The sequence below is a fragment of the Brachionichthys hirsutus genome, chromosome 7 (assembly GCF_040956055.1).
Source record: "Brachionichthys hirsutus isolate HB-005 chromosome 7, CSIRO-AGI_Bhir_v1, whole genome shotgun sequence".
In the NCBI taxonomy this organism is placed as follows: domain Eukaryota; kingdom Metazoa; phylum Chordata; class Actinopteri; order Lophiiformes; family Brachionichthyidae; genus Brachionichthys; species Brachionichthys hirsutus.
In genome coordinates this window covers 14,379,840-14,407,119 of record NC_090903.1, presented here as the reverse complement: position 1 = coordinate 14,407,119, position 27,280 = coordinate 14,379,840, and the positions used below count along the sequence as shown (strand labels likewise).

Here is a 27,280-nt window from a genome sequence, read left to right as displayed (position 1 = left end):
ATTCAGAAGTTGTAGCAGCCAAAGGTTGGTTAATTTCAGCATGATGGCGGAGAGGTTGGGCGGAGTTTTGGCAATGGCCGGCGGTTGGCATCCACGGGACGGGCAAAGGGGGGGGGCAGAGAGAATTGTACCTTGAGGCGTTTTAGGATTAGAGGGCTTATTGAGGGCATGTTGCGCACGGTGATAGGCAACATCTACCAGGGGCAGTCACAAAGCACAGGTGGCCAGCGGTGCAAAAAGGTCGGAGGGTAAAGGTCACCAGGAGGCCACAGAAAGGAAAGAAGGTAGAGCCAGAAGAAGGAGGGAGGGAAGAAACGGGGGAAGGATATGGTGGAAAAATAGAAATAGAACACGTGAGTGGAAAATAAAAAGCAAGGAAAAGGGAACGCAAAGGAGCGAAAACAAGGAAGAAGAGAGATAAAATAAATAAGAACAGGCACCAGAACAGCAAACTACGGGCCTGGAGTGGCCGAGGGGGTTGGCCGATGCACCGGGATGCCGTGAGAAGGCGTTGGTTGTATTCCCTCGAGCATCTGCTGCTCGTGATCTACGTGCATCGCTGTCCCCGTTCGCAGCAGGCCAGGCCCCTAGCTTGCGGCGGAGCAGAGGTGGGCCGCCAGTCTTGCCACAAAGAGTACAGCAGTACAGTGACAGTGCACATCCAGACTTACTGTGGCCAACTGTCCAACACAGGGCTGCACAATGCGCCGCTTCTGTTGAGATGACCGGCATGATCAGATACACGTTTAGGAGCGAAGGCGTGCAGGTGCGACCCCGCCGACACCGGTAACCGAGCGGCACCCGCCGCAGCTCGCCTACTTTTTACATCGCGTACATATTTCCCAAAAAATATTCATTATGCAAAAGCTTCAGGCTTTCACTGAAAACTGAAGCTCAAAGTAAGTGACGATTGTTTAACAGTTTATTTGGAAATATGTACTTAAATCTTATCAGTGAATATAAATCAAGGGTGTAAAGGTCGCAAAAGTAGGCGAATGTGCTGCTTTGACCCTCATCTATCCACCGCCACAAGAAACAGGCGTGACATTAAGGAAGTCTACGGCTGCCAATATTAAAGCGGCAAATAAAGTCATTTTATAATTTCGTTAAATTGATATTGAGAGGGAATAAAGATTCTCCAAAGAGTTTCCTTCTCTTTGCAAAAGATTTCCAACAGATTTCCTCCAATTAAAACCATTTAGCTTTGATATTGGCTTCCTGTCTTTCCGTACAGCTCGCATTGAGCGACTATGAGAACCACATTGACCTTTTTTTTTTTTTTGGATCTCTTTAAGGTGGACAGCAGAGCGCCGAGGAGCGCCGTGGCGCTAAGGCACTGTCTCTCTTTGCGGCACGACTTGGTGACCCCGCCCACTGTGGGATTGTCTCCCAACAAACCTTCAGCATCAGAGCCTGACTGGAGCGCAAGGCAGCCAGGGCTTTCAGAGGAAGATCCTGCACGAAGAGGCCCTGCACCAGGGAGGCGGTCATTTCATCAGCGAGCCGTAATCCAAGTACACAAACACACGACTGCGTTCATTTCACGGTCAACATCTCAGAACGCTGTCCAGAGAGGAAGCAGATGGGACGGACGCGAGTCTCGTGTCTTTGCTGAGCATGAAAAACTGGAAGTTACTTGTTTCTAGTCGTTCTTAGTGGTACAGCGAGTCGTCAACTTACGACAGATCGACTTTACGAGTGCGGCGGTTTGTCTGTTTTCAACACGCCACAAAGCGAGCAAGCGAATCGAGCGCGCAACAGTTTCTGCCGTCTCATCCACGATGTCCACCGAGAGGAAAGAGTGTCTTTTTACTCCTCGTTTCGTGGGTGGCATGGTGGCACAGTGGTTAGCGCTGTCACGTCACAGCAAGTTAGAATCCTATCTGTGTAGAGTTTGTATGTTCTTTCCGTGTCTGCGTGGGCTCTATGTCGACGACTATACCCGTATTCTTTTGGTTCCCATTGGGCTCAGGCTCGCCACGTGATGACTCGGCATCAATCTCATCTTATTCCCCAAGAGAAAGCAAATGAAGTATTTTCCCAGACTCCTGAACAAAGCTTCGTCTGAAACATCCGCTACAGAATAAATCCCATGAAATACTTGTCGATGTGTCTGGAAAGGAAAACTGTCCAAACCTTGAAAGTGTTACCTCCATTTACAGCAACTCAGAATTGGAGGCCTCCCCTTTACATGAAAAATTGAGCAGGACTTAGAAAAAAGACTGCAGAGCTTCCAACACAAACCACTTTGATCCGTCGGACAGCCAGAAGGCCGAATTATTCTGGAAATTAGCTTATCTCAAAAATCCCCTTTTACACCGGAGACTCTTATTCTTGGCGCCCCCCACACACAGACTCTTATCATGTCGGACTCCATGCTCCAGCAGACCACCAGCAACTGCTTTATTTTCCCTCGACTAGCCAAACTCCAGAGACGGCGGGCCAAAGGGCTGGAAAGCTCTGCGTGTTCTAGCCCTTCCTCTGTGCAGCTTCTGCTACCCTGTCCTGACCCTATCCATCCAGGTGGACTCCTGGGATGCTATTATTGGCTGTAGGATGGACACCACAGGTTAAGAGTTTTACATCATAAAAAAAAACAAAGACAGACTCACATATTTAGCATAAACGTTGGTGATGAAGTAGCGTTTTGTGGAACTTTAATGAGAACGAATTAGTGGCACGGAAATGTTTCCTTACCCTGTGTGTATAGTCTCCACATACGCCCTGGAGAAAGAAGAAAAACAGTCAATCCGAATTAAGAAAACCGCAAACAGAAGACCTTTCACATTAATTATAATCAGTTTCACATGTTTATTTGTCACGGGGAACGCAGCTGGGCCTGTAAGGTCAGAATAATGTGTCCTTTACTGCTCTTGGAGAACGCAGTGTAAGAAAACACTCTAATGATGTCATACTGATGTCATCAAGGTTACTCGATCGTGGGTGAGGATCAGGAAGTCTGCCTTGCAAATTATAGAGTTTATCAAATATGGGATCCAAAGCGTGGTTGATCTTTTCCTTATTCTGACCCGTAGAAGACATCTCAACCTGTTGAGCTAAACCTGAAACCGCACGCTGGTAAAACAGCAGAGCTTGTATCTCACCTTCTCCCCTTTGGGTCCTGGTTCCCCCTAGAAAGCAAAGAACATGAGTGCGTCAGATCAGCTAGCCGAGCTGTTCTCGTCGAGGATTAGCCGGTTAACATCTGAGGGCTAACGTCAGACTCACCGGGAGTCCTTTAGAACCACGTTGACCCTGGAAGACAACAGCGGCACGCCACGTCATTTAACCATTTATTTGGATCGAGACAAATAATTAAACATGCATGAAGAAAAGAAAATCAACAGGAGCAAAAATGAAAAGTCGATTCCAATTATCGTTTTCGCCGAAGGGACGAAAGGGAGAACGCCCAGTAGGACACAACCGGCCCACCTCAATTAACAGACCCCCCACTCAAAGCCATTTTTAATGCTCTGACATTTGTCAGGAAGGAGAGCGGGAAGCAAGAGGTTATTCCAAGTCCATTAATCAACCTGGAACACAGCTAAATTAAAGAAGCCCCCCCAGGAGTCAGCATGAGGTGATATTCTCAATCCGATGTCCAGAGAGGAACGTTCTGGATTAACACATCAAAAGAAAGTTTTTATTTCAATCTTTCTTTGTACTGTAGGTGTGCATTAAGGGTGGAGAAGGATCATGTTTGGGCTCCACACCTCTTCTGGTTTGATATTTTTGCAAATATTTGGTGTTTGCAGAAACGCTGGAGAAGGAAGAAACTGCGCAATACCAGTGGAAAAAGTTGGGGGCAGTGTAGCTACAATTAACGAAGAAAAAAAAAAAAAGCGACTTGCAAAAACGTTCCGATATTTTAAATGACCTAACAGACCGCCGTCGAGTACGTCGCCATATTTGTTGTTTTCACTGCCCTCTAGTGGATGTTTAAAAAAACCCACGGCAACAATTCATCGAGATAAATGAGTGCTGGTTAGCTGATAAAACCTTAATAAAGTACAGATTTAAAGGTTTACTTACGATGTCTCCCTTCGTTCCGTGCTGTCCCTGTGTGAACAGTTTAATAGTGAGAGGCGAAACGTTTGAGCCGACTTGAACAGATATCTCCATTTGAGTTTGGAAGAAAATAACGACAGATTTTATGAGGCATTTCAAATCTTCACAGGAACTTAGGAACACTCACATGTTTTCCATCCAATCCAATCGGACCCTTGGATAAAGGAAAAGAAGATATTTGAGAACATGTGGAAAGATTTCTCCCCCCTATTACATCATTTCCAGAACTAGTGACTTTTAAATATTGGCTAAATAATAATAAAGATGACATGCGGTGAAGTTTAGCCCTGATTCCATGTCGTCTTATGTATCCTGGTTTTGGATGGAGCAGCACCTTTGCTTCACCTGAGGTGTCATACAGAAGTAAAAGTCTTTGTGTCGTTTGGCAGACGACTCTCTGCTATTCAACGAATAAAAAGTTAATCAGGTTCATGAACTGACCCGCCGTTAGCGCACTCGCTAGCTCGGATTTCAGTTCATGTCAAACCTCATTATGCAAGAGAAGAGTTCATAGATGAGGTCACGATCTTATTCCCACTTTGGTAACCAAGACCTATTTAAGTACTAGAATTCCATATTTTAAAGCATCGATGTGACAGAAGGATCACAACTTACTGGAAATCCTGGAAATCCTCGGGTTCCCGGTTGTCCCTGAAGACAAGCAAAAACAAACAATCAATCAATCGGTGTGTTTGTTGCCTTCAAAGGCTGGCGCAAAGAATCCGCTGTAAGTCAGTGAAAGAAGACCCAGTCCTGCTTCCCTGTCCCTCCACTGCATTGAGATATTTGGTGAGGAGGCGAAATTGATTTTGACACAAGGAGTAAGACTCTGGGGAAGACATTAGGTATGTGCAGGAGGAAACTGGATGCCGAAATGGAATGAACAAAGAATTCCGATGCGACGGCTGGTGAATGAGCTCAATGAGCGCATGCCGATGACGATTAGCCGGAATCATCTAATAACGGCCTGTTTGAGCTGTTCTACTCCGATATTAGTGCCGGTGCAAGACGTTTGATATCCATAATGGCAAGGAATGGAAATAAAAAAGGTAAAGATGGCGGATAATGAACAGAGAAACAAGGTTGAGCTAATATTTTAACTCAAGTGTTTGGTTTGTTAGCTAAATTAGCCAAAGCTCTGAGACGGACTTCCACAATCTTTGGTAGCATTAACTGGGAACAGGGCAAGGAAACTGGGAATGGGCCAGGAAAAGTTCCGATTTAATTTTGGTGTGAATCCAAAAATGTTAATACACTTTCCTTAAAATTGCTAATAATTTCCATAATTATTAAAGAGCTTCTTAGCTATTTCTGCTAAACTTTGAGACTCAACGTAAGCCGACCTTTGCTGGATGTTGGCATTGCACGAAGCAGTCTTTCCGCAGCAGCTCAGTTTTGAGGGATGACTTATTTTCGCTCAGGCTGTTAGCTTAAAAGCTGTTATTGCGGTGGAACATGATCAACACACTGATCTACCTAACCCAAAGGAACGACAACGTGTGAAGACGTCGAGGCACTTAAGCACATCTCCTCTCGTTCAAATCACGTCTCCGTTGAATTGACTCCCTCGCTCCAGCTGAGGTCAGGGATGGAGTTTCCCACGTCGATCTCACCTGCTTCTGTGTTTCTGACTGACTGGTTCTGAGCTCCAAGCTTGGCTTCGACGACACAGAGCTTCCTCCACAGCCTGCCATTCGTCAAGCTGCCTATTACCATCCAGGAAGAGCAGGCACAAAGGTAACGATTGTAATAACCGTCAATTAGCTAAACAGATGTGCGCTCCACTTAAGATGGCGAGACTCTTTGCCATGCCAAAGAACATGATGCAATTTGCAGTGGAGAAAACACTGGCGTCCGCCACAACCTGGTGTCAGCATAACAGCCCTCCCTTTGTTTGTGATATAACAAGCATGATTAATGATGCCATTTGCAGCTATGCCACAGCTCCAATCCCCTTTAAGATTATTTCCAGTGCAATCATTCAACCATTTGTGGTTCATTCACCTGGCCCTGATTGCAATCCGATGTGTCTGGCCTAACAAATCTGAGCCAAGTTCCCTACAGAAGCCTGGAAAGAACAAATCTCTCAAAGTCAAAAGCACTTAAAGGGACTGTTGGTGTCTGAGAACCTGATGTGTTCAGCAGAGGTCTACCAAAATTAGACGAGATTCACACGAGAAAGAATAACTCCCATCTTACATTACCGTTCTCATAAATAACAAGAGAGCATTGGGGTGCGAGCGACTTACGGCCCAGACGATCCAATGGCCAGTTTGGTTACATGATGGTAATACACACAGAAACATGCTATGGATTATTGATACTCTCATTAAATCTCAATAATTACAAAGGTTTTTTTTTTTTAGGTATTTTCATTCTTATTTATTTTTATTTCTATCCCTTTTATTTAAGTTCTGCCTTTCTTTAAAACACTTTGAGCTCTTTTTTTCTTGCATAAAATTACTTCTGAAAAACAGAGGTTTTTTGTTGCCCTCGTTTTGGATCCATCCACCCCAACCTCCTCTGTAAAGAGATTTTAATCACTTATATCCTAATTGCTACGGCCACTAGAGGTCGCCGCCTAACAAATGTATGGGTCACAATAAACTCCTTCCAAAGGTCATTTATACAGTAAAACGCACAATAAATGTATGCGAGAAGGCAGATTCAAGATGAGTTTTATGAGTAGAAGAAGGGAGGTGAAGACACTTACAGGAGGTCCTCTTGGTCCAATGATGGATAGACCTGGCTCGCCTGGTGCTCCCTGTAGAGGGAAAGAGAAGAAGAAAGTACTGAAAACAGAAGATCAAGGGCTGATCCCACTTCACCTCTACAAACAGCATTACAAATACAAATACTCAGCATATTGATTTGAGTCAGCGCTGGGGTCGTCATATCAACATAGTAGAATGAAACGTGAAAGTTTTTGATGCTCTGCTAAAACAGGAATATGGAAACTATACTAAACTTGAAGGATTAAGTCATGAATATTGTCAGAAATGCATCCTGCAGAAGGTACAGACGATATCTGGGGATTGTCCAGCCCGTAGCATCCAGATGTCTAGCAGGTAACTTACGTTCTCTCTTTGATTCGTGCGATTCCCTCATTACAACTTGGAATTTTTTTAAATGCGTGATCAAGCTTGATGCTTTACTATGACTGTCGTGCCAAACCAATACAATTTGAATTCGGGATCGAAGGGCTGACTCTGTCCGACTTGAACTCAAAAGGTTTGCAGCTCTTTCCAAAAAGCACCTTGAGGATGGAATCGGTGCAAAATAACAGATTTTCAGTGTGACAGCAGGAATCCTGTGCAGCCGCCGCGACTGCACAGTCCCACAAACTACTGGGGGGGAGGGGGGCTAGACTGGCCCAACTCAGGTTACCAGCACTCTCCCTTATTAGCTTCTCCTTAAACGAAACCCTATCTCAAGTGCATATCTGAGAGTCATCTATCAAAGACAAGCGGCTCTAAATATTTCTGAACAAATGTCGGCTTTAAGAGGGCGAGAATTTATTTCCTCGCCCTCCGTTAGATGGCAGATCAATCCCCCCTGAAGGAAGAGGCAAGGATGGAAAAGGAGGGTTTTTGACATCTGAGGCAGTTTTTAGTTACTACCTTGGTTTTCGACAACTACAGTAGAAAAGACAAGTGAGAATCTGCAGATACACCGAAACTCCAAATAACCAGGACCAATCAGGGAGAAATCCTCTTGCTGAAGGCGGAGCTTGTCCCTCTAGATAAGGTTGATTTGTCTGCTGTCGTCCTGCTCTCTTCTTTGTTGGTTTTGACAAAACCAATCCACCAGGCCTTTTGTTGTTTCCTTTAACTCTCGCTTGGCTCAGATCGCCTCTCACTTCCACCAAACACTCTCCCAACAAAAACCCACAGAAGCCATTTGTTTGAACACTTTCGCCTTCTGGAACGCCGGCTTCGCACTTCCTGTCCTGAGGAAGACGCTTCCTGTCAAGATGTGACCTACGGCCAAGTCTGCTGCGTGTCATTCCTGGATTGTTTTAATCCCCCTCTCTCTCTCCTTGTAGCTACTGTGAGAGACGAACCGCACATGGCACAAATCCCAACTGCCCCGTTACAGTATGTCCCCTGCCTAGAAATACAACGGAAGCCATTGGATTATTTTGGATGTGGATCGGCAGAGCGGTCCAAAAAGCTGCCACTGCACGGTCTGCTTCTCCGCTTTCCACTTTTCTGTTCGGGCTACTCTTTCTTTTCTCACACACATCGAGCTGAGGCACAGACTACTTTTGTTTTGACTGACTGATTAAGAGGACGGCATCTCAACCAGGACGCCCTTCCATATTCTGACATTTTGAACCAAACCAACCCGTTTACTATCCGGTTTGGACTCGGCTCCTACTCTATCTTGCGTATTGGTGACACCTGTGGGAGTTCCCACCACATAAGTTGACAGGTTCTCGTTGCGGTGCTCTCTCTGGACTTTCGGCTCGTCCCCTAAGGGGTCGCCACAGCAAACCAACGTCCTCCACCTCACCCTGTCCTTTGCATCGTCCTCCCCAACAACAGCCACTCTCATGTCCTCCCTCACTACGTCCACGTGTCTTCTCCTGGGTCGTCCTCTAGCCCTGTTCCCTGGCAGTTCCATCCTCGGCATCCTTCTACCGATAGAGTCCCTTACTCTTCTCATTGTGGTGCAATCGACCATAAATGTTTGCAACATGTTTGGTAGATTGCAGCAGCAAAACAATAAATAAAATAGCCAGAACCTTTAAACAAAACGGGCTAAAATGTTCTGCAGAGCTGAAAGCAGTTGTTTGAATTACACAATTAGCCACATACATGGTGAAATAATCAGGTATGCATCATGCACATGCATCGACGTCCTTGTCCACAGGCAAAAGAGCAAACAGGACCGGGACTCACTCTCACTCTATTGTCCTTTGCAGCCTGTAAACGGATCCAAGGCTCCCGGCAGGACATTTGTTTTATGTGTGAGCCTGTAAGCAGCCATGCTTTTAACTGGCTAGAATAGAGTTCATTGCACTGATGTGAATAAAAATGATCTTTACGTTCCCCTGCTGCTGACATTGGAAGAAATACGGCATGTCTACCGTCTGTATTGACACGCTTTTGCACCTCGTGAAGCCAAATGGGAGACATCAGCGCTTAGAGTAAAATGAAATTACATGTAATGTCCACCTTGAGGCCAATATCTGTCCTTTCTTCCCCAGCTGACGGGTCATATTTGTGGTTTGAAGACTCAACTGTTGCCCAGTGCTCCAGTAACGGCATTCATTTATCTGAAAATACAACTCGGCTCGCTCTCCGGCCTCCTTGAGACCTCGTTTGCTCTGCGGTGGCCTCTATAAACGTCCGCCCATTTTCTGAGGGGAGTTTTAAATTAGAACCGCCGAACGCTTCAGTGACAAATTGTTGCTATTGTGTTTCATGGTGCAGAGAGTTCAGGTAATCCAACCAGGGTGGGAAACCGTTTACAAATTGTGACTCTTACTCGCTGTATGAAAATATATTTCCTGATTTAATAATACGCTACCTGTAAGCGCAAAAAAACCCTGAAGCGCTCTGCTCAAAACCACATTATAGAAATGTCTCAAATGACAGTGTGTTTTTATTCCACCGTTTCATTGAACCTTCATCCTATTTTCACTGATGCAGGATGACAGGGTTGATCCGAATGCAACCAAATGATGGAAAACTTGCAGTTTGTCTTTAGCTGGAGCTAAATATCAAATAATCATGCGGCTGGCACGTGATTCTAAACTTACCTTCTCCCCTGCTCGTCCTTTTAAGCCCTGGGATCAGTCACAGCAGGCACAGTCGCATGCAAAGAGGTGTGAAGAGGACAGGGAGACACAAGAGAGAGAGAGGAATCGGTGTTAGAGACATGGAGAGGGTTCGAGGCATGCAACATCCTCCATTACTGGCCATGGAGAAATGGTGAAAGCGCTAAAGGGGAGCTGAGTGGAAGCTAAAGGCCTCAGTGAGCTTCAGTAAATGGGTTTGCCTTTTCATATGGCGTGATTCGAAGCATTCGATTTCAATGCTGGAATCAGGCACTTCTGCAACTTTCAAAAAATGACAAACCGATACTTTGGCATCAACTCACAATTAATCTGCCAATTCAAATGCAATGCATGTCATTAGTTTGAAGCACAAAGCGTGCAAATGCTGCACGCCGAAGGTGACGAATGTTTATGCAGACAATTGACTTTCAAACTGCATTTTGTTGAACCATGTTTGCACAAAGCGCACTGAGACCCGGAGGATGTGTGATGAGGAGCTACATGGAGGTAAGATTCAGTAAGTGCTGCATCAAGATGATCATCACAGTGGACTAAAGGCCAAAAAGTCTAAAACTAGTGAATTCAGAACTTTTTAAAATGCACATAATCTCCCCCCTCCCCCCATGTTGAAACCATTAAACAGAAATCTCTACTACCCCCCCTATTACATCACTACTATAATTTGCTTGATGCACAAGTCACTCACCATTCTCCCCGGAATCCCCATACTTCCTTTGTCACCCTATTGAGCAATCCAAATTCAAAAGGGACAGGGGTCAACGTGAAGGTTAGGCAGGACAGAACACTTAAAAGGACACATTGACATGTAAACTTAAAGTCTGTCTTTCAGGATGCAGTATAACTAAATTCTCATTTAACAGACTGTCACTATTACAGTATAAAAATAAAGCGTTTTTTTACCATCAGTAAAGTTCTATAAAAACTTGTTGGACCTCATGGGTACCATTACTGATTTGGAGAGACACGCACTGGTTGGACCACGTTTATGAAAGTCTTGGTGTCATGGTGTCCTTTTAAGGATTTAATCATGTATGTTGAGAGGGCTCAGTCTGTTAAACGTGCCATGCCTGACGGTGAGACGAGCCAGCTAAGCATTGCAACGCCATACTTCCGATATGTACGACGGAATACCGTTGAAAAGTGAGCATCGGCTTTCCTTCGGCCAAACCTCTGCTTTGACGCGTATGGAGCTAAAGTCCTTGCTCCGTGGTTTAGGAGGACTTTTCCACCATACATGTCAGTGGCATTGAAATAACCGGGACAAACACATCTATTTCAAAGCCGTGAACATGGTTGGAGAGTTGGCTGATCAAAGAGATAAGGCCAGTTATAGCTGCGGGGCATGGCACCATGCTGGAAGTCAGGCTGTCCACCTGTTTAAGGGTGGAGAGGGTTGGATGCTACAAAGACTGTTAAGACTTTTAAGGCCTTGACGAATCAGCATCTGTGAATCCAGATGCTTGAAGTCTTTAGATGTTACTTCGATGCAGCTTTTCAGCCAATTAGAGCAGCTCTTCTGGTTTCCTCCTCCTGACCTCACCTAAAAAGCCATCAAAACCAAAAGCCAACAACTTAAATCTCGCTGACACGGACGCAAATGTCAACGACTGTCCAGTGATCCTCAACTCTGTCAGATTGATGCCCGAGTGAAACATAAACTACCGATCTTATTCTGAAGCTATGAATCCATGACCAAACTAAGGCTGGGTCACAGAATCCCAATATAACCATCAGAGCTCACGAGGACACGGCGCCTCCTTTCATTTTAATTTGACCAACGGTCCTTCAGATGTGCTGATCTCCATGCCTTATATTTTTAAATGCCTTTAAATACCGTCGAGCTGGCAGCACTTTGAAGCCCTGTCCAAGGTCCTGATTTACACAGAGACCTATGACAGAAGCTCAAGTGGTTTCAGTTCATTACGCAGAGATTTAGGCGGATCTAAAGTCATCGTTTGCTGATTGAGAGCAACCTTTGATTCAGTCTTTACAGCTCGGAGGCAACAAACTTCCTCGCGTAATTTGCATTCATCAGGTATGATCTTGTGCAAAACAAAAACACATCGGTGTCTTCCTTGCCTTTTTGTTTTCACACACACACACACACACACACACACACACAGCGCAGTCCTTGAGCTTTAACTGCAGTCAAAAGGATTTATGCGTGACTTCAAGAGTCCGACGTTGAAACTTCTGAAGCTCGGCCACACACGGACGATCACAGCAGCACCGGATTCGTGCAGATGAAGGCAGACGCTTGATGTTAGCGTGATTAATTCTGAGTGAATTATTTCATTCTTAAATCGCAGTTGCCCAGGAGTTAGTGGGGATCACAGCAACACTGCACACCTTGACCTTTAGCTCCCAGCATGTAGAGGTATAGAACTGTGCAAGTGAGAGAGACGGAAACCTGATATGTTTACTAGCCTCTGTTTTAAAAAGGCCTAAAATATCAGATTCTGGAATGACCACATTCCATGGAAAACACACTGTTCCCTGATTTTTAACTCTAACAGGTCCTCTTTCCCCAAAAATAAAAGACAAAACAAAACCACAACCTCCTACCCTCATTCAGTCAAATACCGCAGGTGAGTTCATTTCCCACTGCTTGACGGGCGCAATCAATCACAAATCCTCGTTTTGACGTGAAACGTCAGCAAAACTCCGGCATTGGAAGAAAACCCTGGGCTGCCCTCTGTGGTGGACGGATTCATGGCTCTGTCTTTGCTCTGCTGATCGTAACAGGCGACCGAGGACAAAGACGTGTGAGTCCGACATGCTGAGAGGACGACACCGGAGAGAGGACGGGGATGGAGACGGAAGCGTCCGTGGAAGTTGTGTGAGCGTTAGAAGTGTAGAACAAGTAGGGATCGAGACGAGGAAGATGAGGTGCGATGCAGCCGGCAGCTCGGAGCCTAAAGCTGAGCTTTCACCGCTGCACTGATGTCTTCTACGTTGAATGCATCGGAATTATTTGTTGTTTGCTGCATATTTGGCTCGAGCAACATTTCATTTATTAAGAAGCAAGCTATTCTACCAGGTAGAATTGTAGATTAACTAACGGCAGCTAATGCGCGCATGCACTAATTTGGCCAAACTGCAGGTCTGGACCGTATTAGGTTGTTAAATTTAGTTTGTGTTCTTGTATCTGAAGTTTTCTAACATGACGGATGATCTATGATCATAAAAACTCAATAGATCAGGCGGAGGGATCAATACCGCAGTGATGCCTAATGCGCATGCAACTAGCGCGTAAACAGGCAAAGACACAAGTGAAAAAGAAAGTTACCGGAAAGCCTGCTCGTCCAGGAGGACCCTGAAAAAGGGGTGAGAGAAAATTGTTACATTAAGGAAAGGGTAAGTTTCCAGATGTGGACATCATGAAAGATACCTGCGCTGAACAGGCCAGAATAAAACGGCCGCACTTTGTTGCGGTCTTTTCAGCAACATGCCTCCTTCACTCAGTCACATTTAAACACCAGATGTTTCTGAACACACAGGAACAAACCAATTTCTGGACTCCGACACAAAGACTCATGCAAAGATTGATTTTAGGTGACGCATGCTTCTGTGGAACAAAAGTCCGCCTGACCTCCGCCTACTTCAGAGCCTTGTAAACAAGGACCTGCGGATGTTTTTAGCATCGCGGTCTCCATCAGAGACAAAGCGCAGAGATCTAGCAAAGACAGATTCCCAGATCTGTCCAGTTTCCAAGAATGAGAAGGAAGTCAGGTAAGTTGTTTCACCATCCAGTGAGCGGAAGAAAAGTCAGCGCTTTTTGTGTAAACGAGGAGGAATGCTAATTGGTCGGAAGTCAAAACAGGAACTCTTGACATTTTCCAAAGAGCTGCAGAAGCTTTGAGGAGAACGTCAACCGTCTGCTGTCGAGTTCTGGCAGGGCATCCATAATTATCCATTGAGAGACCTGCACTGTGTGTGTGTGTATTGGTTTTTATGAATGAATATAAACTTTCATTCACTAGAAACAACATGGCCGACACCGGGTCCAGATGGCTACGCGACTATTACTTATGCCTCTATCGGCTAAAGTTAGTTTAGCTGAATCAGCTAGCTTAGCCGGCGCAGGGCTACTCAGATCATCGGTATTTTGGCTAAACTGCCCTGGCAGCGCGTAAAGACGCGTGGCCCAGATCCGAGCGTGGGGGTGTCTGCCGGTTTGCTACTGGCACTTCAGTTGCTGTCTGCTGGGGGCCAAAGGTCATCCACTCCCGGAAAGGACCCTTCACTTGAATTACACAGTGACTCTATGAAACATGTGGCTCCGATTTGGTAAAGTGAAGCTGAATGAATGGGAAGGAGAGGGGGGGTCCGACCATCGTACGTGGGATGTAGGGTCCCCTGAGACACCCCCTCGGCTCAATAAGAAGAGTTGGGGTGTAGAATAAGAGGGCTGATTTATTCCCTTTCTCACTGGTGTTCTTTTTCCTTCCGTGTGATCCTGCACCTGAACCTGAGCATCATCATTCTGCACCAACCGAGTCGCCCTTAAATAAAAGAATGGAAAACCACGTCGCCCTCTTTTCCGACTTCATTAAAAACAAATGTGCTTTTTTTGGACTTTCTATCACCACGAGAGGAAAAGATCTCTTTAGTGACAGACTAAGAGCTTCATCTGCAGGCCACGAGTCTTTTAATTAGACTTTAAACCAATCGAATCAGGTTTGGACTCATCGGTCTCAGACATCACAGCAACTTCTCAAAAAACTATCTTCCAGACCAAAATCATTTTAGCAGATTTTAAATAATTTTGGTATTTATGATCAATAAAATGATTAAATCCTGAAACACCGAGTCTTATTAAGGCAGAGGTGTTTTGCATTGAGACCTCAGGGCTGCCTGAAACCTGTCTTAGGATCTTAAAATGCTTAGATCTTGTGGAGAGAAGTGGCGTGAAGATGAGTGGAAACTCTGCCTCGCCGTCTGACCTCATGCACCTTAAATCCTCCTCCGCAGGAAACGCCCCGCACTTTTTCCGAGGAGGGACATTTTGGCAGATATTTTGCCATTTTAAAACTAAACGACACAAAAGCCAAACTCAGATGTGCAGAGTTGTGTTTCCAAGCCCGCCATCGATATGCAGGAAATAAGGAGCTTTCCTTTAAAGCAGAGGCTCGGCTGTTTGAAATCCTCCAGGCAAAAATGGAATGTCCTCAAAGTGGGCGGTGTTACTCAGGGTTTGAAGCCCATCCCAAACTGGGCGGGTCAAGGGCGGGCGACGCCGCCGTAGAGCAACTCCTTCAGCAGGATGTGAAGGCGCACCTTTGATGTCAGAATGACCCGGACAGAATTGTGGACACAAATCGTCACGTATAGGAAGACGCAGCCCGTGAAGACGATGTCGGCTAACGCTGAAGCATTGCCGTGAAAGTAGAACCAGATGGCTCGCGTGGGATTGTCCGGCTGAGCCCAACGCCGTGGCGACTGCACAAAGCGTAGATTCGCGCTGCATCCGATCGAGGCGCCAGCAGTTACTTTACCACATGAAGGTCACACAGGGGGTCCGGTCTACTTACTGGAGGTCCTGAAAGACAAGAAGAGCGAGAGCGAATATTTAGATTCAGGGTTCACATCCGCCGACGTCGCATAAAGACTTTTACAACAGGAATAACCTTTAAAAAACAAGCTTTTCTGTCCCAATCGGCTTCAAAGATCCTCTCTTTGATATGAGAACAAGACAGAAATTTACAATTTGCTGAACATCCAGAATTGTGCGTGCGTGGGTGCGCTCAAAAGCATAGAAATTATTCCCAGACTGAACAATTGAAGCATAAATGTCAGGAGTCTCCCACGGGACCGTGGCCGCACATTTCCAAACATATAAACACGTTGGAAATAGTTTTCCTTCAACTCAATCCTAGCCGGGGGGGTAAAGACGCCTGATGTTGTGAAATAATTCCCCCCCCCCACACCCAAACCCAATGAACGTGAGACGCTTGGCTCGCACCGCGAGATCCGTTTCATTCAGGATAAAGTGATCAATGCCGTTTCCTGCGTCTGCTTCTCATTGTCAGTCACTGCGTGTGAATGCAACAGTTAGCATTTAGCACGCCGTTGCCTCACAGCAAGAAGGTCGCAGGTTTAAATCCAACTTGGGGTCTTTCTGTAAGGCCCTTGCATGTTCTCCCCGTGTGGGTTCTCTCCGGGTTCTCCGGCTTCCACCAAAGAAAACACGCAACTTGTGTGTGCGTGAATGATTCCTGTTTATGTGTGGCCCTGTGATGAACCGGCGGCTTGTCCAGGGTGTGGCCCTGCCTCTCGCCCGTAGACTGCTGGGATAGGCTCTAGTATAGATGCGGATTTAGGATTAAGTGGTTAAAAAAATGAATGAATCCAACTGTCGGACGTTTTAGCCGATGAATACATGTTTTGGGATTTTAATTTCCATGAGCCACATTATTGTCTAATTCAGCGGCACCTAAACGCTTTAAATTAATAAGCTGTTCATTCACAACGCTATCCCTTGAAACTAGAGAAACACCGAGCCGTGCTCCATCAAACATGGCATCCCTCAGGGTCGGTGTGCTTTTACACCTGCGAGTCCAAACCATGTGAAACGGTGCTGAAACGGATCTGGACCGATACTTTTCAGGTACCTTAGGTAAACGTGACGTTAAGGTGACGGGACATGGCCGTCCTTTTCCACCTTTGCTAAAGCTACCAATCTAAAACAAGCTTCCACTTCCAATCAATTGTTTGGCATCCAAAAACCCAGATTATAGATTATAAACTACTTCTTCAAAGTGTTTGAGAGGCTTTTCTCTGCTTACGATTAAAGTACAAAGGAAATGATAATATTCGCACCTATTAGCATCGATACGGCTCAAAACGCACGATTATCAAAGCAGCACTGGTTTAAACCGAAGCTTCGACTGTGGCAGACCTTATAAAACCTGAACTCTATTTGATGGACGACACGAGGAGGGGGGCAGCCACAAACCTGTCACAAACACCAACATGCTTCCTGTTGACCTTTTCGTAAGCACAATGAGAGAGCTGCGAGCCATCTGGCAAAACCAATCACTGCTTTGTCCGGACAGCGTTCGCCCAAGATGCTACGTCAGTCACAGGAAGGTGGAGGAAAACGCTAATGGTGCCGCGCCGCCGTGAAATGTCAGATTAAATCCGGGTTTATTGAGTGTGCTTCTCAGGCCTGCTGTTCAGTCACGTAAAATGAAAAGCAGCTGCAGCAAGAACACGAAACGGTTCAAGGGAATATGAAAAGCATTTATTGACTGATCGAACCGGTCCTTGCTTGATAAGAATATGAATTTATGGGGTCACAGTTTCAGCGTTAGGCCAAGGAAAGCAGTCCGAAGCCGCCATAAATCTGACTTCAGGTTCCTCAAACGGAGGCTGAGCTCTGGTGCACTTAATAAAAGTGAACACGGGGAGTGGAGGACATTTCGTCCCTCGTCCAGCCCTAAACGTTATTTTGGCACCAGTCTGGGAGACTAATTCCCGTCTCTCGACCTGGACATTATTCTTCCTGTTATTTTTAGGGGTGGTTCTTGAAGTCATTTTGCTCATTATGTGTCTTTTTTGCTGACCTCTTAAGGGTCATTATCGTCACTCAGACCTGAACTAATGCGTCAAAACAAAACAAAACAAAGCGAGAGCAGAAACCACAGATGCTCTTTAATTTGCAGTTAAACACAGGTCACGCTTCGCTGGTCCGAATCCCAGACCAATATATTTCACTATTAATGGGGAAATAAATGACTGTCAGCTATGAACTCGCCATCCTCACCACCAGGTGTTTCCCATCCATCCATTTTATTCCAGGCGAAAGAGGTTCTCAACCTCAACGGGTTATTTTCCTGGTTAAATAAAGGTTAAATTGAATCATCACGACCCCCGCCACCGTCGCCATAGTTGTTAGCAAACTGTTTGACTCTTCGCTGCCCTCCAGTGGATGCGTCGATGCGGACATAAAAGGCTACATGCGTCCTGAAAAGGATGCATTTATTTTCATATTTAAACGGCTAATAAATTAGCATCGAGACAGATTTAAGTCGCCAACATTCCAAGCGATTCCATTTTTCAGTCCGGAGAGCTCACGAGCTTCGAGTTGGAACGTTGATGGGAAAGCTTCCCTTTCCGGTTCAGCTCCATCGTCTCAACTCTGACATGATGTTTTCCACCTGATTAAATAATTGGCCCTTTCTTTGCGTAGGTCGCTTTTATACATTTTCTAGTGGTCTTCGTGACCCTTTACTCCAAGTAAACCGACGGACAGAACTGAGTGAAGTGGGCCGGGGCAAGTCGCCATCTCCATTCATTTCAATAAGAAGCCTGACAGCTGGTTCGCTGCCCAGGGCCGTTTTTCTCACACAAGTATTTTCTGTTTTAATCCTCGTCACTGGACCTGAACGGCTGACACGTCCATCGGTCCATGACCGAGAAGTCTGAAGATTGGAAAATTAATATACCGGTATATGACCGCAGAATCCTCGAAGGATTTCTTCCCGGTGGACGGATTCTAGGTTGGTTTTTAAATTTTCATGATGATACATTTAAAAAAAAAATATAATAATAATTGAGGGGATGTTTCGTGGCGAATCGATCATTTCATTGACTTTTATTTCCCTCCAGTGCTCGGTCTCTAAAAACCTCACTGAATGGATAAACCCAAGTCCCGCTGAGCTTCAACAAATATTTACCCGCGAACGAAACGTTTCACGTTAACGGATTTTATTGCTCTTTTCATGCTTTGAATGCTTGCTCGCCTACGACTATTACGACTGCGATGCTTTAACGTTTAACCTCTAGAGACATGAGCTACAGTTCTGCAGGGAGCATTTAATGTCTACATATGAGGACACAAAGGGCTCGCAGGGTTAAAACAACAATTCCCATAATGCCTTGGGAGATGTAAAGAAGAATATTTCAATAAGCTCTGTTGCTGTGTCACTGGCGCTGCTGTCGGGGCAGACTTTCCATCAAAGCGCGGCAGAAAAAGTTTGTTCGGATGTTTATTAATCGTTACGTTTTTCATTTAATGCAACTCCATTCAAGATATGAATTATTGTGCAGGATCTATCCCACAAACGGGTCCCTAAACGCACCACAGCTGCAGAGCTCTACAGAGCAACCTTACTTATGACAAACCAGGAGTGCCGGGTCTTATCATGAAGGCGACGTCTTAAATGGGAGGGGATCGGAGCCATAGTCGCCCTTGCAGCAGACCCACGGCTGCAGGCGAGGTCCAATCCCTAAAGGGTAAGCCTAAACCTTCTCTGTGTGCGAGCGTGGGGGGGAAAGATTCCTGTCGCATTCTGGGCCTGCCATCACATCCTGTTGGCTCGAGCCCCCCACCATCATGGGACATGCATACTGCGGCGCGCCTTCAGCCAACACGCACCGGGGTTTGAAGCGGCGCCTGACTTGAGGACGCCAAGGCAACGTGCAACGAGCCGTGGACACAACATGCAACGACGCTGCCGGTCGTAAACACGGACACGCTCAGTGAAAGGGACTTTGCTCGACTGTACCGATTCATGCATGCTAAGCCTCCTCTGCTGCTCTTAATGCTGCACAACCACCTGCTTCTTCCACTTATGTAAGAGTACTCCTGAAATGTGGCCGGAAATGGAGGTCTACTGTTACACGCCAACATGCAAAGTCACGGCTGATCCCCTTTCCTGCTCCGAGGAGAATTAATCTTTTACTCAACACTGGTCTGGCCGTCGTGTGCTGCAGAAACGCCGCAGCGAAACGGATTTCATCTGCAGTGACCTTGAAGTTTTAGATCGACCCTTCTCGTGTCCCCTTTATTCTCAGCTTACTTGACCTTTGTGTTACGAAGAGCTGCGGCGGGCAGGTGGGCGTCCAACTTGAGATCTCTTTACCAGCAAATGGGTCCAGGAATAAGATGTGGAATTTCAGCTCTGAAAATATCCAGATCCAAAAACCCACCGCCGCCTTCTCATCGCCCGCTGCGCGCTCGGATTCCCCGCTTCTCCGGTTGCCCTTGTAAACGCAGCGCGAGTCGCTTTGGCTGTCGGGCTTCCGCCTGGGCAACCGCCGCAGAAATATTCGCCAGGTCGGGAGATGATCGAAAGGAAAGACACGAGAAACGAGCAGAAACACGGGTGGAAGTCGGATTCAATGAGATTTTTCCCTCCGCCGCGGAGGTTTTGGTTTTGCCGGCATTTACCTGTCCATCTGTTTTTTAAGCAGCATAACTCAAAAGGTTACAGATTAATCTTTATGAAATTTACAGGAACTGTTGGGAATGCTACCAGAAACAGATGAGTAAAAAATGGTGATGATCCAGAAGAGATCCTGGATTCTGGATCACTTTGAAATTTCCGCTAACATTGCGGTCAATGGAGCGTCAGAATTTATTCCTCAATATCTCGGTTGATTATTGATCAATGTTTATGGAATTTGAGTCATGCAGGGCGGCGAATCTCTCTCTATCTTAGCACTGATTTTCATCCGGATCGGATCCGGATTGTGGATATTGAGATTTTTCTAAAAATGTTGGTACACTTGTGTTTGGGCCGACTGTATATTAAATATTAGAGACAGAGATTTTGAACAAGCGTCGTCTTATAGCTGAGTCGATTCCACATCGGAGCAGGTCAGCGGATTTAATCCCTGATCCAGAAGAAACCGCCATTACTTAAAATGTGCTCTTTGTGAATAACTTCTAATCTAATATCAATGTGAATCCAGTTCTAAAGGTTTGTTTTCACGCTTAAGGAATCTAAAAATATAGATAAAGCAATAATTTAAATATAAAAAACAATATAGAGGGACTGAGGTGCTTGGCGGAGGCCTGCGCCCTCTGACTGCTTTTCTAGTTCATCTCGAATCCAGCAGCTCATGTCCAATCGGTCACCTGAGGAGTGGCCCACGGGCTGCAAGGAGCGTTTGAGGTCTCGGTCAACGCTCCATAAAAACTCAATCCCGCCTGACATCAAAGGTCTCATTCTCAGGAAAGTGAAAAGCCTGCTCACACTGCCAGCAGAGCATGTTCAGGCGCCTTCACCGCCGGGCGCATTGACCTGATGGGGAAAACACGGATTTCTAGAGGAAAGCAATATCGTGCTAATTCACCTTCGTACTTAAAGGATATTTAACGGCCGTTGTGCAAACAGCTGAGGGGCGTGCATCTATCAAAGGATCAAACTGAACTTCTGCACTTCTCAGGGAAGAAAACGCCTCCACCTCTCACCGAGACCTGGAAAAAGCAGTGTTTTGAATTCCATGGCTTTCGCTGCAGAGATTCCCTCCTCACACACGCAGGTCTTCAGTTTCCGACCAGTCCTCTCTAAAAACAACAGGCGGATTAATGAAACCGATAAATCAATCGGGTCAGGCCCCTTTAGGAAAACCTCTCAATGGGACGCACTAACAGTTCATCAAATCCGCCCCTGTTCCATTTCAGGCCGTCCCGTAAAGAGCAGCAGACGGGGTGAGGACAAAGGGTCCTATTCTTCATCCCCATGCTCTGCACGTCAACTAAACGAAAGACAGCTCAGCCTTCCCCACTTTGAAGCCTTTAAAACACGACGTCATGGTTTTAAAGCCGGCTCCGTGACAGCTTAATGTCAAACGCTGAGAAAATGTCAAATGTGAAGGAAACGGCCGCGTGCTAATATCAAACGAGGCTTTTTATTACTGATGAAAAGTCAGTGGTGAACTCTGGAGGCGACGGCGCCGAGGACGGCGGCGATATATCTGCACGTCCAGTCACATTTCCTACATGACTTTTATTTTGATCAAACGAGCCTCTTCGGGACGCAACACCTTCGCAGCCCAGGCTGCGGAGTCAGAAGAGGTTTTTTTTGTGTGCGTTGGGAGCATCCAGGCTGCGCTGATGAAATATCCATGTGCAGCCTGTAAAAGGAATATTTATCACCGCTGAAGGTCATGGCCAAGGACGTCTAATGAATCAAGTCAATTAGAAGCACAATAACATTCCCTGCGTTACACAAACAGCATCTCATTTCATTACAGCTAAAGTTTGATTTCATGCCATTCTTGAAAAAAAATTCAGTTGTCTTGCTCTCAGTGCCAAAATATTTTTGTCAAGAGGAGGGAATATTTTCCAAAAGGCTTCAGACCGCAAAGAGAAGCCAACACGAAAGCAGGGATTAAACAATTACACAGCAGCTCGTTCAGCCGGGGGTCACGAACCTCAGCCGACAACGACGTTTATCAAATCCCTCCGGTCCAGGAGGACAGAAGACGAGCCGCGAGTAGGACGCAGTTGGAAGCGTGCAACGCTCACCTTTTACTTTCCTGTCCCAGACCTAAATCAATCACTCAAAGCTGTATCCATTGATAACGTTGGAAACTTGGGAGTCGCAGAACATCTGACTTTAGAATCAGCCTATAAAGTTAAGCTCAGATGCAGGGTTTGCGAGTGGATTGAGAGCCGCCCAGAAGAACCGGCCCACACCGGCTGAAGTTCCTGGTAAATGCACAGCATTTCATTTCATGTTTTCTGGGACCAGAACAGAGTTGAATCCACTTCCCTTCCGGCCCGGGCTGCACGTGCCGTTCATCAGAGCAGACGGACCTCCTGAGTCGTATTTCACTGCATTAGAATCTCCAAATAATGTGTGATTTTGTGTGGGGAAAAGTTGGGGAAAGTCATTCAGCCGGGGGGAAAGAGAGATACAGGAATATATTTCAGCTCTAGATCAACCAGGAAAAGGCTTCCTCTCATCGCCTTTGGCTGGGATGCACCCACCTCCCACACGGGAACCCGAGAGGGGCCTCCGTTGCTGTTAAATAACCTTTCAGAAGTCCACCAGACTCAAACCAATACGTCTTCCCGCTCACGCTTCCTCCCCTCATGGATGGAGCAGCGCGATGGGAAGTCGGAGGAAGACGGGAAGCGTGGAAACAAACGCCGTGGGGTTTTAAAATCTAGGTTGATCCAAACAGACGCCGTGGGGCTTGGAGAAGCTGTGTGTGGGGCGGGCGGATGTCGGAGGTGGCCGTGGAGGCGAAGACCTTGATGAGCGGAGAGAGAGGAAGAAGCCGTGCCAAACAGAAGAGCTACCGAAGAGATGAGGATCCTGCTGTAGGTCGGCCAATGTAAACAGCGGAGTTAGGAAAACCACGGCTTCAGGCTTCAGGCTTCAGCTCGAGGGACGATGTGTCCTATTGTCTAATTCTGGACCGTCACCTTGAAACAACCCGTCCTCAGCGCAGGATAACTCCACACTCCATCATCTATTGAGGACAGGCGCTAATAATAGGCTGGCAGCACGCGGCGGCGCCGATGGGAGCATTGTCCAAGCGCCACTCACTTCCTCCGAGGCCTGAGGGGAAGCCCACCCCACCTCTGTCCGACCCTCCGGCTCCGTGCTCGGCCCAGAGAAACGCCATCATGGCGAGGGTTAAGACAACAGCGTGTTTTACGGATGGGTTGGCAGGACGGCGTGCGCATTGCGCAGGATGCACGGTCGCCCTTCGGACCTCGCTTGACGCTGAATGACGTCCATCGTCTTCATCGCGAGCGTCTTCTGTTGTCTCAGCAGTGCTCTTGTTTTCACAAGCTGATTAACGAATGACAGACGAAGCAAACAGGATGCGAAGACGATGAAAAGCAGCAAGAGAATCCCGGACGGGCTCGCCAGAATTCCTCGTTCACTTTTTTTGATTTTTAATTTAACATGAATTGAAATGAAAGAAAGAAGAAGCTATTTTCTGAGAGCAAACGGTCAATATTCATCATGAATAAATGAATAATTCGTATGCAAGTATAAAAGAAATATCATTCATCGATATTTTTTTTCACATCAGCTACTCCAGTAGCTAACTACAGTAGCTAGCTTCAGCAGCTAAGCTCCAGCAGCTAAACTTCAGCAGCTAAGCTTCAGCAGCTAGCTTCAGCAGCTAACTCCAGCAGCTAAACTTCAGCAGCTAAGCTTCAGCAGCTAGCTTCAGCAGCTAACTCCAGCAGCTAGCTCCAGCAGCTAGCTCCAGCAGCTAGCGTCCAGGTATTCATCGGCGGGCCCGTCTGAGGAATGTAACGACACCCTGTGGTGTTAAGAAAACCCAAAACGCTTCATGCATGTGTTCTCTGCTCCGGCATCTTTTTTTGGCGAGTAAGGAAAAAATAAAAAAATACTCCGATACTTTATCGCGGATTTCCCTCAAGGCCGTCGGAGCTGGAGCCTCAATCCCCCATGTGATTTAATAAGTCTGTCTCCTGCCAAGTTTAAGAATGAGGTGCTGCGAGGATTTAAAGAGGGGACTCGTTCTTAAATTGAACTTCCAGGCAGGAGAAATGGTAGCCGACACACTACGCTGTGCAAGCTATTAAAACAGAAGCTCAGCCAGAGAGAGAGGGAGCGAGCCGGCTGAAGACATGGAAGGCCGAGACGATGCTTTTAACATGTGTGCAGGAGGAGTTGGGCATCTGTCCAGGTTCACGCTCCGCACGGCGCTCCGTGTTAAAATGAAGCCTCTCGCTCTAATAGCTCTCACCTGTTAGCCTAATAACAAAAGCAGAGCCACCAACATAAACATCACAAGTCTGACGGGCCGGCGGCGACCCGAAGGGGTCGGGCTCCGATCGGGAAAGGTCAAACCCGCTGGACTGTTTCTGGATTGACCTCACCACTAAGATTCTTCAAAGTCCGCACGGCAAAGATTCGATTCTGGCCCGAATTCATAAACAGAGAGGAAACCCGAGGCACTCGTGCACTTCCTCGTGCACTTTATTAACACTCAATCACTCCACACCAAAGTCCTTCAAGCGTTTCTGTGGCTCCACGACGCTGAAAGAGGAGCTTTGGGGGTTTCGAGCGAGGACCCCCTTGTGCAGTCTGACGCCGGGACCGCAGCAACGATTGGGTTTCAGCCCGGACAGGATACCAAAGGGCCGGCCCACTTCGCCCTCTACCCGCCGGTTCCTCCAAACACCTTACACGAAATCGGCGTGGTCGCAAAGACGTTTGGAATGATCACGAAATAAAACCGTCGAGGATTAGTCGACGAAAATCAATCGAAAATATGATGCTGCAGGTGAGGGGAAGGCTTCAAAACGGGCCTGCTGGGAGTGTGGATCTGTCCTCCCAGTCTTTGGTGGGCTGGCTTCACTTTTTGTCCATTTGTTTTTTGTGCGTGTCTATTTCTTGGCAGGCTACTCGATAAAACACCTTCACGGGGGGGACGTTTCACAAAAGCACGATAGGGATCGCAGCAAAGACCAACGTTAACAAACCCTAAATAACAGGAACACAGTCGTCCAATAAAGAGGGAGCTCAGAATGTCATCCAATAGAAACATGTTTTCATCCTCTCGCTTCAGCAGCTGCTCGTTAGCCGGACCCGCGGCTAACGTCCACCGCCACCCTACAGGGTCCTGTTTTAGACACCGGGCCATATCAGCAGCAGACGTGCAGCCCGAGCCGATCGGAGCCACGCAGGGGGGCCAGGGGGGGGGGGGGGCGGGGGGCACTGTAATTCCTGCGGTGAACCTTCTGGACAATTCTCAGCGGATCGTCTCGCTCGCCGTCCAACAGCCAATCAAAATAAATAGCGTCGACTGATGAGGGATGGCAAAGACAAACAAAATGAAAAGCTCAATCACGCCACGGAATCAGGTTTCAGCCCCCCGAATGAGAAAAACAGGCCCGGCCGCAAAAAAAAATAACCTGCCGTTTACCTCCAGCTCGGCGGAGTCAACATTCCTGCGCCGTCCGCCGTCCAGAAAAATAAACGGGACCAACGTGATAGCGAAGCAGCCGCTGGAAGGCGCCGGAACATGTGGCGTGTGCTGCGTCACGCTTCGTATTCCCAATTCATTCACCTCGTGACTTAAACGCATCACTGAAACCAGAGTCACACCCAGTTCACCCAATACAACAATTCCAAAGTGGCGTTTCACACATGCGGCGCCCGCCACATTTTTGTGACGTCATTCCGTTTACCTTCCTCGTCACGTGACAGCCGATACCGGCCTCTGATTGGAAGACACGACCTGCCTGCGTTCACGAGCCGCTAGCAGCTGCTAGCTCGTTCCAGATGTTGCATCATCACGGCTCGTCTCCTCCTCGTGCCCGACAGGCCGGAGGAGGTCAGCGCGACTCCTGGTGTTGTCCTCGCACATCCCGGATCCCTCGCCAGAGGGAACGCCCTGGATTTTCCGTCTCCTGGCCCAACTATCCCGTTAGAAATGTCTCTTTCCAGCAGCGCTTCGTCTCTTCATCCTTCTCTCTCTCTACCTTTCTCTTCCTGTCACATAAACACTTCAGTTTTCTGTGTATCCAGTTCCAGATGTCTTCTGCCCGTTTACACACTGCTGTGTGACCTCCGTGGGATTTCCCACACATCTGCCTATCAGATCTACAGTCAGCACACACACACACACACACACACACACACTGAAGGGCACCCAGGCTACAAATCACGTGAAGTAACTCGGTATTCCAGGCTCTCCGGTTTATACGAGTTAAGTTGTATCTGGAAATGTGACAACTTGATTGATTTCAGTTTACGGATCTACGGCAGCATTTCCTGTTATGCTTTTGTAGATAATCAATAAATCTTTCCATGCTGTTGGTTTTTCATCCGAGTTTAGCTTCACAACTTGAACATTTCCTCCGGGACACATTTTCCATCATGGCTATAAAGTTTCCTACCAATCCTTCCTTATCAGCGTCTGCCGTCTAATCCAGGACAACAACTTCTGGGGCCTCGCCGTCTTGAGGCGTGCGCTGGACGGCGGGCTTTTATCTGAGCGAGTGATTAAGATCGACTGGCGGTCGGCCGGCCGGCCAGGCTTCAAGGACTTACGCACCTCAAAACTCTGAAAGCACAGCGTTCAGTCTGACCGCAAAATCAAATTAAACAATCCCGAATTCCAGCCGACTCCTTGGGGTGACGTTAAAAAACAACTCCGGGGTTTCCGGACAGGGGAAGCGCGGCAACGGGAACGCTGGGCCTATGTCAGCTCAGCGTGTTAGTCCAGATCCTCATCTCGTCTCTGCGTCTCAGATCAGCAGAGTAGAACCGCCGCGGCGACACGCCTCGGGTCGGCGATGCAGCGCCGCGGGCAGGGGCGCCTTTGGAGGCCATTTTGGTTTGCTGGAGCGAGACAGAGCGGCTGTGGCGGCACACCGGTTGTCCGAACACCCGGTTCGGTTTTTGGGGTTGGTTCATTGTGGGCATCTGTATTCAGTATTTTAATCTACCATAATTAACTGTCAAATACAAGCTGATATAAGTTTTATTTTATTGTACATTTCAACACCAAACATCCTGAATGCAGAGAAAGGTTTTCTTAAAATCCAAAAAAGCCGAGTCGTTTAACAGCTGAGCTTTTCTCTTCTTTTAAAACGATATTCTTGTGGCCAGATGGCTGGGTTTACCGGGTTTAACCGGGTTTATGGCGGCTGAGATCTGAATGTTGGAC

General features: G+C 47.0%; 1 protein-coding gene across 1 annotated transcript in view; it reads right to left on the bottom strand.

The window, feature by feature from the left end:
* col13a1 (collagen, type XIII, alpha 1) overlaps window positions 1–27,280 on the bottom strand; it is a 58,617-nt gene that overhangs the window by 17,983 nt on the left and 13,354 nt on the right. Inside the window, exons 3-13 of the mRNA XM_068741114.1 lie at window positions 15,409–15,416; window positions 13,164–13,190; window positions 6,782–6,832; window positions 4,684–4,719; window positions 4,196–4,222; window positions 4,033–4,059; window positions 3,229–3,255; window positions 3,105–3,131; window positions 2,698–2,724; window positions 672–713; window positions 132–194 (exon numbers count right to left, since the gene is read on the bottom strand). Of these exons, the coding sequence (XP_068597215.1) occupies window positions 132–194; window positions 672–713; window positions 2,698–2,724; window positions 3,105–3,131; window positions 3,229–3,255; window positions 4,033–4,059; window positions 4,196–4,222; window positions 4,684–4,719; window positions 6,782–6,832; window positions 13,164–13,190; window positions 15,409–15,416 (362 nt within the window). The remainder of the gene's footprint in view (window positions 1–131; window positions 195–671; window positions 714–2,697; window positions 2,725–3,104; window positions 3,132–3,228; window positions 3,256–4,032; window positions 4,060–4,195; window positions 4,223–4,683; window positions 4,720–6,781; window positions 6,833–13,163; window positions 13,191–15,408; window positions 15,417–27,280) is intronic.